At 34.3% G+C, this 13,064-nt stretch overlaps 1 protein-coding gene across 5 annotated transcripts in view; it reads left to right on the top strand.

Moving 5' to 3' along the window:
- LOC149791259 (uncharacterized) overlaps positions 1–13,064 on the top strand; it is an 82,607-nt gene that overhangs the window by 36,241 nt on the left and 33,302 nt on the right. For 2 of the 5 annotated variants that reach the window (XM_089969749.1, XM_089969750.1), the window contains exons 7-8: positions 3,751–3,777; positions 10,298–10,327. The exons of 1 other annotated variant lie outside the window; for it this stretch is intronic. In XM_089969749.1, coding sequence (XP_089825875.1) covers positions 3,751–3,777; positions 10,298–10,327 — 57 coding nt within the window. The remainder of the gene's footprint in view (positions 1–3,750; positions 3,778–10,297; positions 10,328–13,064) is intronic. 2 more of the 5 variants (XM_089969751.1, XM_089969753.1) reach the window with 2 other exon arrangements.

The raw sequence follows: 13,064 nt of genomic DNA, 5'->3' as shown, positions 1-13,064 counted from the left end.
TTTTTCGCATCAGGTTTTCATAATTGTCTATTACCAAGAAATATGTTTATGCCAGAACAAAAAAACTGTGTAATTTTTGAAGTATTGGCAAAGGAAGATGTGTCACATGTGACTGAATGTCTTCATGATGCTTGTGCATCACACCTCTTTCTGATGTAGTAAAAAAAGGCAAAGTACCATTTGCCAAGCACTAAATGCAGAACTATAGAGCATAATATATGAAGACAATGGAGCTGATTGTGCATTTTATTGGCATTCTAGTGGGCAATATATTTATTGGCATTTTATTGGCATTCTAGTGGGCAATGGATTTATTTTGTTCTTCATGGATATTTTAATATTTGTAGTAATGATCTACCGTTTCCTTAAATTTTGAGAGATGATTTTTGGGGTGTATTTTTTTTATAAAGTTCAATTGCTACACAAAGGTCTATGAGGGTCAGTAAAAATAAAAATATCTAAAACAAGCATTTGCATTAAGGACTTTTATATATATAAAAAAAATATAAACAAATACACCAGATTGTACCATATTCTGACTCCTCCCCACGATGAGCCATTGCACCTCTGCCCTCAGCTATGCTCTGATTTTATATTTTCAAATGTTGGCATCTCTGTTGGATTACAGTGAAAATAAACTTTGAATTCTTTTCTTCACTTTTGTCTTTCCCAGTTAAGGATCTGATAGCTTAGTTTATATTTCAAATCCAGACGTTTTGAATGAGGGTTCTATTTGCTTTTTAACATCGTATCTAATTGCTCTTTAAAAATATTTGTATTCAGAATGTTGAAATTTTCTTTTTTTATTATCCCAATATGCGGTGATATTAAGAAAGTACCTAGAACTTGATACACTTTGGTTGATAATAATATTTTCTTTTTAATTTTTCATGACTGATATGGGTTGACATGTAAATATTAATGCTCATAAATTCTATTTGATCACATGTTTATGGCATGTTTTGACTTGGAAATATTTATATTTTAACCAGTTGTGTTTCAGGAAAAATCTTACTGCAGAGAGTGAGCCTCTTTTGTTTTTGCATAAACAGATATTTTATTTTTTAAAGAGCTGAAAGACAAATTTATAGTGTTAGAGCTGTCAAAGGGGTTAATAAGGAATTTACAGTTTTTGTGTTTGTTATCAACAGTATGTCAGCAAAAAAACATCAAAGCAAATATGAGATGTTTTGCTAAGGGTAAAAGATATGAAATGTACAGAGATAGCAAAAGTTAAGTTGAATACACAACAGTATCTTTGAATAATATGAATCAGCAAGAATTAGTGCATAGAGAATTGTACCTTTCTTAGTAGTCAGTATTTTCCTTCACTCATGCACACTTGGATTGCCATACCATACATTTACCTATTGTTATCCCTTTCACATGTTCAGGTTTTTGAATGGTTAGGAATTATTTGTTTTTGAATAACTTAAATTACATGCATTCAAAATGCAGGTAAAAATCTAGTAGAACTAAAAGTATGAAATTTTTAAGATTTACTACAGTAAAACCTGTTATGAGAGACTGCCCCTTCTGCCAACAAAATGCGGCCTCTCAAGACGTGGTCTCTCATTGCAGGTTTGTACAAAAAAAGACCAGTTTCCAAGGCCCAGTTTCAGAACAATATCAAGAAAATAACACAATCACTGTACATATATTCTATTCTTTATTAATAGTTCTTGCTAAAATATTGTATGCATTCATCTAAAAACAAAATTACGTAGCAATAAAGATATACTTCTATCATTAAACATGAAATCATATTTACATTTGAAGATCACATATTTTAGCATATGAAATAGTTTCTGAATTACTCCTTTTCCATTATAACAACCTATATTTGTTTTACTGATGTTTAAAACACCTTTTTTGCGAGTGGTCTGCTCTTGTTCACTTTTTTCAGTTACAGTAATTATTTTCTCCAGCCTTAAAATTTGTCTCTTTTTTGTTGGAGGTTCGTCCATTGTTATTAAGGTTCACGGTGTTTAGATTATTAGTGCTCAGTTGTAATATCGAACGTAAAGGCAGTTGTGAATGGGATGTGGGAAAATATGAAAAACCTATACATGTGCATTGCATATCTAACAATTAATGAAATAAAAAGAAACAATTGTCTCATCCAGAAACAGAACCATTTACTCAGAGACAAAAGTTAACGGCTTCATTCAAAGATGACATACTGGGATTAACTCTAAGCAAAGTGTGTAACCCGGTAGCACCAACTTGAACAGACGACAGCTTTGTGATTGGGATGTAATCACTGAACATTTGGTGGAGAAAACAACAAACATCACAGGTGTAGAACACTATAAATTGAATCCCGCAAACAATTCTCTCTTGCTGGTTCAATAGACATCATTGTAACAATTGATTACATACAGGTCAGTGGTGTCTGTCTGTTCTCATGATACAGTCATTCATTAGGATGCTGGGTCCTACAATAAGGCTTGCAAGCAGGCTAAGTGCAGGAATAATTAGTCTGGTTCTCTGCTTTGTATGCTCTCTGCATTGCTCAGCCCTATATGAATAGCGGAGAACAACACGCAGAGCATACAAAGCAGGGAACCAGACTAGGAAATAAACTACATATACATTAGGGGCCCCGAATGGCAGAGTGGTCTGAAGCGCTCTCTGTTACGGATCACTGCCATCTCACCTCTGTCTGCGTGGGTTCGAGTCTCGGATTTGGCTAATGTGGGTATGTGAGAAAGCTTGCCAGTAGATTCTCGTGGGTCGGTGGTTCTTTCCGGGGTTTTCCCAGGTTCTTCCTCCACCATTAATACTGGCCGCCATGTATAGCCTATCGTGTGCTGAAAAATGGCGTTAAACCCTACAACAACAACAACAACAACAACATATACATTAGTCGGGTTTACAACAGAAACTATAAAACACTAAAAGCATAGCTAAAACTACTCAGTCATAGGTAACCAGCCTGTTGTTTTTAATTTCTTTTATTATTTAGAATGGTATGAGCGGTCGTTCTTACAGGAATTAAATAAAGGTTAGCGGAGTTTATCCTTGTTTTTGTGATGCGGTTGTTCATAGCAGTGTCAGAATGCATATTTTGCCAAGACAACATGGTCACTGGTCACGTTCAGCAGGTGGTCACTCATAACAGAGCGTGTATATAATAAAATCGATCTATGCATTACAGGTGGTCGTTCATAGCAGTTTGTACTGTATTCCTAAAGGTTTTTTCCTTGAAAAGAATTAAATTCAAATTGCGCTTATAACTACAGTGACCTAATTGGTTAGTGCATCTGCCTCAGATGCGGGAGGTCCCAGATTCAACCCCTAGCTGAGTCATACCAAAGACTTATGACAATGGGACTAGCAGCTGCCTCACTTGATGCTCAGCATTAAGAGATTAGTGTTAGGAGTAGTTGGCCTTGTGTCAGGATAATGTGACTGGGTGGGACATGATGCTACATGTCTGCCGCACGATGCCCCAGTGCTAGACATAACTATATACTGCCACATTGCAGACATCATGGTGATATGACTCAAATTGTTAAAGCTACATAAAAAATAAAAAAGCACACTAAAATGTAATTTTTTAGTTTCTTTTGCCTGTTATTCTAATTCATATTATTCAGTGTACTATACCTTTATAAAACAAATAATTTTTAACCATTCAAACAGCAATGTCAAAAAATAAAATATCTTTGTCATAGTTATTTTTGATGTATGACATATTTTGATTTTGCATACAAAGTTTTATATTATCTTGCTATTTTATGTTAGAACAGTACTTCACTGCAGACATGCTGGGTATGTAAAATGTTGGTCATGCCAGTATGCAGCCGTATTGTTTGTTTAGTTTGTATGTTTTTTTAAAAATATAAATAATATACCTTAGTTATCTCCCCTGAAATAGTCTTGCTACTGAATTTTAATTAGTGGTACACATTTCAGGCAAATTTCTTTACACATGTATTCTTACCTTGATTAATTCATTAAAGTCTGTGGTTGTTGTGTGTGATGCTTTGCATTTTTCTGTATAGCAATTGAAGTTTATGATTTTTTTAAATTGGCATTATCAAGAAAAAAAAACAAAATAAGAAATAATTGAAAAAATCCCAAGATGTTTGAAATATCAAAAGTTTTAGATAATGTTTTTTAATTCTGGGTTATAACTCTATCAATCTTAATAAGTTCATCTTTCACTGGTTTCACTCAGATTCACAATTTCTCCACCAGTTGAGATCATACATCTCGCTTGTGATTCTTCAGGCATTCTCAGTATTTCTCTCATAGGTACAGATAGTGGAATGGATGCAAAATCAAATTTATTACATGTAAGCCTTTCTAAACTTGAAAAAATTGTAGGAAATCTTCAAAATTTCCTCGGTCAGAAGACAAATTTCCTAGATGGAAAATTCAAGATTTTATGACTGCACTCTAAATCTCAGATGTATGTCGAATGTTCTTTGAAAAAAAAGAATCATTGTTACCAACCATGCAGGAAAAAGATATTCAAAAATCTCAATTTAAGAAAGAAATTGTTGGGATATTTATTGAAACTGAAGCACGCATGTGCCAGTCGGTATGAAATAATATTCTGTTAAAGAAACATGATGAAATTGAAGAAAAATAGTAGATTTTAATTTGGAGCAACTTTAGGGTTTCTTTTTGATTGTCAAATTCATCTATGATTATTTCTCAAAACTTTCTGGTTTCTTTTTGTGATGAATTGGATATTCTTTAATACCAAAATGTTACAAAAGAAGAAAGATCATGGTTAATCATTATATACAAAAAGAGAAAGAGTAAACAGACTTAAATCCAAATGAAGAAACAAATGTCAGTTGTAAATCTATGAATTAGTTATAAATTTAAATTTTCATTCCCAAAATTTTCTTTTAATTTTCAAGGGAGATAACATTAAATAGAAACAATGCCATGCAGTTATGCATATAAGCAAGAAAGTTTTTAGTTTTAAACATAAAGTTAGTTTACGTGTGTAAGAATGTGTCAGTGAGCAAAGTTTGTAATGAAGTTTCTGGCATGCAGTAATTAGTTCAGCATGGAGTGTTAACATAGTTTTTTATATGGCTCTTGGGTGGGAAAGATTTTGAGCAATTAAATTGAAAGATTTTTAGTCAGCTGGTCAGCCAACATTTTTTTGGTAGTTTTCCTTGGGCAACCATACTTTTTGAAATATGCTGTACCACTAAAACAAGAAAAATAATGAAAGCTTTGTTTTTGAATTAAATATACAAACAACACTATTTTGTTTCAGGTGTCAGTCAAGTCAGTTTTTTCTAATTTGGATGGATAGTTTGATTTTTCACTAGCATCATGCTCTAGTTATTAACACTTTTATGTAATAATAGTATAGTGATGCCCATTGTATCAGATCTTCCATTCTGGAGTAAAATAATGGCCTTATAAAAATGCTGACCTCTCTTGTTGAGAGCAAAATGGTTTTAATATATTATTTAGGCGTCTGGCAGGGTGGCCTTAAAACAGGGGTGGGCTTTCTTAAGAGGTGGTTCACTGTACTATATATGGTTTTGATAGGGGCATGCACCACCATGAGAAGGCAGGGTGATCTCGGAGGGGCACCACCTTAGGAGGGGCAGGGTGCAACACCCATCTAAAATGGGCTTGGAACAACACTACAAAGATAACAGGAATAAACAAGCATCTTTGCAACCGGAGTTTTTTTTCACCATTGTAAATTGATTGACTACTTGTATTTGTTACTAATGTATTTAAATTAGAATGTGAAATACATTCATACTTCATTATAATGACAGTATTATCAGTAAAAAGCTGTTTTAAAAGCATGTAGGCTATGCTCAGTATTATCATTATCATGGGTATCATTTTCAAGCGTAGTCTCAATTCGTTTTTCTTGTTTTTTTAATCAAATTTTGTCAGGTTACCATTATTGTAAGAAAATCTACTTTTTCAATATGGCTACATTACAGTGCCATTTCTTTTCACATTCTTAAACATTTATTTTGACAATATGGCTACAGTGCCGTTTATTTTCACATTTTGTATATTGATTTGACAGCATGGCTACTTTTCAGTCCCATTTATTTGCACATTTTGACTTTGGCTACATTGGCTTTTTATTTCACATTTTGTCAAAATCAGATTTAATAAAAACAGCAGTCTACTGGTGTTTTAACTAGGTTTTAAACATTTCAACATTCTGATAATTATTTTCAGTTGAATTTTCTTCCAACTCTTACCCTCATTATTAATATTAAATTCATAATTGGACAAACATGGCTTGTATTACATTAACCATTAAATATAACCTGCTTTGCAAAAATTCATTTTGTTTTGAATATTGTATGAATAATGGTTGAGTAATGTACTAACTAAAATTCATTGAATGGTAAATGGACTTGACCAGTTCTGCCAATAATGTGCTTCCCCTTCATTTTTTTGTACAAATTGGGATTGGTAACTTGTTTGGTATTGCATCAGACTCATAACGCAGGGTTGGCTGTCCTGATGTATCCCTGGGAAATGCACTTAGCTCCTATTTTCTTCACTTCATGTAGCCAATAATATATTAAAAGTTCCATTATAATTCAACCAGCAATGACAACAAGTATAAAATTTGTGATGGTAGAGTATCAAGGTTTTCTGGCCAAGTTTACCTCTAAGGATGGATTGCTGAAAGAAGTTGCTTTATTGTGTGCACTGTGTTGAGACATAGGTATATAGTACATTTACTGTGGAACTTGGAGTGGACGTGATCCATGTGTTAATACAAAAATATGTTTGAGGATTTTCCATGGGAGATAATCTTTTCCTACAATACACATAGTCCAGTGTAATGTCAGACGTTCATGGTGGCCATCTCCTATATTACTTTCATTGTTGGCGGTGTTAACATTAAAAAGGTTTTTTTTCAGGCCATTTGCGGGGCAGATACATCATTGCATTCCAGGTTTTGCAGAACCCAAGAATTCTTTTCATTGCTCATACCTGTAATTGAGATCAAAAATGCATAAAAAGTATTCTGTTCATTGCTCATACCTGTAATTGAGATCAAAAATGCATTAAAAAAAACTTGATAAGCAGAGTTTTGAAAGGAAAATGTACATAAATATGGTAGATTTGTTTGAGGGCTCTCATAGACAAGAGTTTTGAAAGGAAAATGTACATAAATATGGTAGATGTGTTTGAGGGCTCTCATAGAGCAGAGTTTTGAAAGGAAAATGTCCATAAATATGGTAGATGTGTTTGAGGGCTCTCATAGACAAGAGTTTTGAAAGGAAAATGTCCATAAATATGGTAGATGTGTTTGAGGGCTCTCATAGACAAGAGTTTTGAAAGGAAAATGTACATAAATATGGTAGATGTGTTTGAGGGCTCTCATAGCCAAATTAAACCAATTTTCTCCGAAGAATGCCAACATATTGGAATTATCATGTCCACTGGGCTTTTCAGATAAAAAGACTTCTCCTGCCCATGCAAATGGATAATCACCATGTATAATATTTACGATTTGTTTTCAGACACTATATGTTTTTGGGAACCAAATTTTTCTTGCCAGAATAATTTTGTCCTACTTTATAATGTTTGGAATACATTTTACAAGATTTTTATGTATATACTTGTGTTTACAGACACAATTTTTGGATCTAAAATGATATGAGAAAATGGACAGATTAATATCCTTGTCAGAAAGTGGAGAAATGGAACTTGTCTAGAAAGTGATTTTGAAGAATTGTGAAACCCAGTCTTCACTATTGATTAGGACGCAACACTGATATTATATAATAGGCCATTGTTTTAGCTGTATATCTTCCCTGTTTAGAAACAATGTAAGTTGCAAAAAATAAGTTAAAAGTCACCTTTCTAAAAAACATTTAAGTTCAAGCGATGAGCATGGTAGAGAACATTGACAGTACCGCTGAGAGTACTGGTAATACTAAAATTTGACAGTACCATTGAGAGTACTGGTAATACTAAAATTTGACAGTACCATTGAGTACTGGTAATACTAAAATTTGTATCCAGTCACAATAGGTTTTTAGCAAGGAGTTTCTCTCTGAAAAGTTTCTTTAAAAATTAAGTTAGAACAAGGCAGAAAATTCTATATGGGGGCGCTCACCAGATAATATGTATTTTTGAGAGAGTGACGTATGTAAGGTGAAGTAGTTCGCATTTAAAACATGCACAGTGGAGAGAATGTTGGCATACCTCTATGCTACATTAATGTTATGTGGGTGATATTTCTTTTGGATATTGTACTTTTGGAAATTTTACATGATTTAAGCACACTGCTAACTAAAATGACTGCTCCCTTGTGTTAAAAAATCAGTCTGAATTAGTCTAAAGGACAGTATACATAGCAGCTATTAAAATAGGGAAAATGAATTTTGCCAGATGACAATACCAGTTTCTGAAAGTGCAATGAATGAATTACCAAATATATAAAATGTAAAAAAAGTTATTGGCTCTTTTTTATACAATTTATCTCTGAAGTTCAGTAAGTGAAAATGATCAAGTAGAGCTAGCACTTTTTTGAAAGGTGCACATCTGAAGTAAGGCCAAGCTGTATACTCTATAACCCATAGTACACCCATCAATCATACACCAAAATAAAGGGAATTAAAGGTTCTTTGCATTATACCTCAGATATACAAGGTCATTTTTAAATAGCCAGTATAACCAGTGAGGAAAGCCGGGGAAATTCTTTCTTTTAAAAATCCTAACCCTATGCAAAATACAAAACTGTAGAGCGCCACCTATATTGTTAAGAATTTACAAGTATTGAAATTTAATTAGATTTTTTTAGCTCACCTGGCCATATGGTCAAGTGAACTTAATGTAGGGACCTTCATCAGTTGTGTGTTTTGTCAGATGGATGGACAAATGTCAGCAAGTGAATTTACTGTATGCACCTTCATGAGTTGTGTGTCATGCCGGATGGATGGACAGATGTCAGCAAGTGAGCTTACTGTATTTACCTTCATCAGTTGTGTGTCATGTCAGATGGATGCACAGATGTCAGCAAGTGAGTTCATTGTATGGACCTTCATGAGTTGTGTGTCATGTTGGATGGATGGACAGATTGCAAGTGAGCTTATTATTTCCTAAAATTTTAATCAAACTGGATAAGTAGATCTATGTCATCAAGAGTTTGGATGATTATGATTGTGAGATGTTGTCAAGAGTTTGGATGACTATGATTGTGAGATGTCATCAAGAGTTTGGATGACTGTGATTGTGAGGGAAATCGATGCATACTAAAGATGTGACCTTGCATTTGATTGGCTGAGCTTGCATATGCTCCAGCAAACTATATATCTGATTAGATTGTCATCAGAATTGTATCAAGATCCATTGAATGATCTCAAGATAATGAGATAATCTTGTATCTGATTTGCTGAGCTTACAACTTCAGAGACAGAATTCCAATCAGAATTCACTCCACATTAAGCTTCTGCATGTATTGTCTTAACATTATATAATAATTGAGATCTACACATACTAATGAGATCTGTTTGGCTAGGTGCTTCTCTAGATCTAGTGACTATATTTCTCATCCAGTGTCTATAAACCTAGATAAATGGGTTAATATCATTAAGAGTTTAGATGACATCAGCTGTGAACAAGAGACATTGCATAATAATTCTGCCTTTAAAATCAACATGGTATAAAATCTGGGAGATAGCACATGTTCCTATAATATTACTTAAGCCTCCATGATGAAGTGGTCAGATGTTAGTCTGCTTGGGCCTCCTGGTATGATTGGTATTACATGAGTTTCAGTACTAAATTGCTCACCATGATCTGTTGCCATGTCAGGAATATTTCATTAATTTGTTATAGGACACTAAATGAAATATTTTTTTAATATATTTTGGGGCAGCAAAACAATTTATTTTAATGTCTGAAAACAAGTGGTAAATATCATAACCTAAATGTCCATGCAGGTAATCATTGTAAAATATACATATTTTATCTTTTGTTTATGGATTATGTTTGGTGGACAGTGCACAATGAGAGTTGCAAATCAGCAAAGGAAATTGAAATGAAAGCTTTATTATCAGAAAGCCATTTTGACAACAAAGATAGTGGTTTACCCCCCCCCCCCAAATGAGAGTACTGAATGAGAGAGCAGGAAAACAGAGTCAAATTTTGCAAAATGTTTTGATTCAGCTGCATTATTTTGGAATGGAATGTGTGGGTCATTGACTTAATGATGATGTGTGCTTTGAAAAGGATCTGTTCAGTTCTCTAGCAACACTGACTTATAGTGCTTTACATCTTTGCTTTACACTTTCTTCTCTGTTATACATTGCAAATGCAGAAAAAGGGATGACAGCTGGTGATTTCTTTGGTGAGTATTTGGTAGAATAAGAGCAGTTATTGTTGTTGTGATTTGTGATTGTTAAATTGTTTTTCACCTGAGTCTAGATACTTTGGATTCATCATTATATATACTCGTATAGGGCATTCGTTTTTATGGATTTCTATCATCACCACAACGAAATTAGAGGAGCTGTCATAGAACAAATGTCCCCTCACCTATCTGCAATCAGGGAAATACCAGTGAATTCAATCAATATGTACCATTGAAGTTCTTCTGGTATGCAGAAATATGAAAAATGATATCCCAAAACTTCATGAATCCAAAGTAGTCATTGTTTCTGGCTGAAAAGGGAGATAATGTATATGCCCCACAACTGTAGTCATATAACATTCTTCTTGTTCATCTGTCAGTGTACAAGTTATGGTTATATTTTGAAAATGTTGTCAGATAATTATTACTGTTTACTATGTAGCTTCAAAAAGGGAAACAAATTAGGTCCTTGCTTGACGAAGTCCATGGAGCCTTATAATAATCAAAGTCCATCCTTTAATCTGTCCATCAGAATAAGGTTACCACAAGACAACTTTATATTGCTTAGGCTTAAAAAGAATTAAATTTCCAGTGTTTTGTAACATTTACAAAAACTATGCTCCATGATAATCAGTCTCCTGACTTCATTTCTGTGACATGTCTTTATCAAGTTTTTTTTGGGTTTCAGCCAATCTTGGTATAGTTTTAATATTATTAATACCTTGAATGAGTTCGCTTTTCAACTGTCCATGAAGTCATTTAATGAGTTGTGCACCCCGATTGCGCATCTTTCAGGCTTTAATTTATGCAGTGTTACTTAAGCAAGGATTGCTGCATTTCAGTTAAGTTTGGCATGCACACTTATACTAGTGAGGTCTTGAATGGGTTTAATTTCTTATTGTCATTTCAAAGATTTAGGTAACTTGATTGCCTGTCCTTGTGAATTTGGACTTGTTTGATTTCAACCAGATTGATCACACATTTATATTGATGAGATCCTGAATGCTCTGAATTTTCTACTTTCCATGTCATCATAGAGGAGTTATGTCCCCTGATTGCATATTCTCCTAATTCTGGTATTCCAACACAGGTTCTTTTGTTTAAGACCCTGCAGTGTATTGAACACAAGACCCCAATAATGACTGTTTGCTTTGGTGTAGTGTATTGAACACAAGACCCCAATAGTGATTCTTTGTCCTGGTGTAGTGTATTGAACACAAGGCCATAATAGTGACTTTGCCATGGTGTGGTGTATTGAACAAAATACCCCAATAGTGACTCTTTGCATTGGTGTATTGTATTGAACAGAAGACTCCAATAGTGACTCTTTGCATTGGTGTAGTGTATTGATCACAATACCCCAATAGTGACTCTTTGCCTTGGTGTATTGTATTGAACACAAAACCTCAGTAGTGACTCTTTTATTTGGTGTGGTGTATTGAACAAAAGACCCCAATAGTGACTCTTTGCTTTGGTGTAGTGTACTGAATACAAGACCTCAATAGTGATTCTTTGTCCTGGTGTAGTGTATTGAACACATGACCCCAATAGTGACTCTCTGCTTTGGTGTGGTGTATTGAACACAAGACCCCAGTAGTGACTCATTGATATGGTGTAGTGTATTGAACACAAGACCCCAGTAGTGATTCTTTGCCCTGGTGTATTGCATTGAACACAAGACTGCAGTAGTGACTCTTTGCTTTGGTGTGGTGTATTGAACACAGAACCCCGATAGTGACTCTTTGCTTTTGGTGTATTGTATTGAACACAAGACCCCAATAGTGACTCTTTGCTATGGTGTATTGTATTGAACACAAGACCCCAATAGTGACTCTTTGCTTTTTTTGTATTGTATTGAACACAAGACCCCGATAGTGACTCTTTGCTTTGGTGTGGTGTATTGAACACAAGACCCCAATAGTGACTCTTTGCTTTGGTTCATCATCTCAAGTAGTTGGTAAGTTCTTCGATACATGCTAGAATGAATATTAGTTTCAATATTTTGCCCAAGTTAAAACAAAATTTTGATACAAACCTGGAAATTATTAACATCCGAATTGTAGATAAATGGCATTTTTTAAAAGCGTTTGCTTGACTTAAGTGAAATATTGTTTGGTATCAGATATTATCTCCCATATAAGAGGCATCATGATTTATTGCTATATCAGAATGAAACTGAAGTAGAAATCTCACTGTGTCTGCAGTCCTGATTGATGATGCATTTGATTCTGTTTTAAGTCCCATGCAAAGATTTCCACTTGCTGCCAGATGTACCATTATAGTTAACTAGAAATGTTAAGGACTGTTTCTTGTGCTGCATTCAAAGGTACAAACCATATTGTTTATAGCCATGTCAGTTAACTTAAATTGGCTTGCCTTTGATGAAAAATATCTCTACTTATCAATGGGCTGATGCACACCAGTTACTCAAAGATGGGTTGCAAACCTAAGTGGTTGTACCTGTGCAAGTATGAGGCTATACAATTATCAGGCACATAATTGATCAATCAAATGCTTTCAATTCCATATCTAGAGAGAAAATGATAAATCTGTGTTAATCTAAGTTAATCTACCTTGTATACCCCAAGCCAGGACCCAGAGTGGCTGAGTGGCTCCATTACAGATCACTGCCATCTCACCTCTGCCTGCATGGGTTCGAGTCTAGGATTTGGACAATGTGGGTATGTGAGAAAGCTTGCCGGTAGCTTTTCATGGGTCAGTGGTTTTTCCTGTT

The sequence above is a fragment of the Sinohyriopsis cumingii genome, chromosome 9 (assembly GCF_028554795.1).
Source record: "Sinohyriopsis cumingii isolate HCF-2022 chromosome 9, ASM2855479v2, whole genome shotgun sequence".
NCBI lineage: Eukaryota > Metazoa > Mollusca > Bivalvia > Unionida > Unionidae > Sinohyriopsis > Sinohyriopsis cumingii.
The sequence above is the reverse complement of the archived record's forward strand: the minus strand, read 5'-3'. Positions and strand labels throughout refer to the sequence as shown.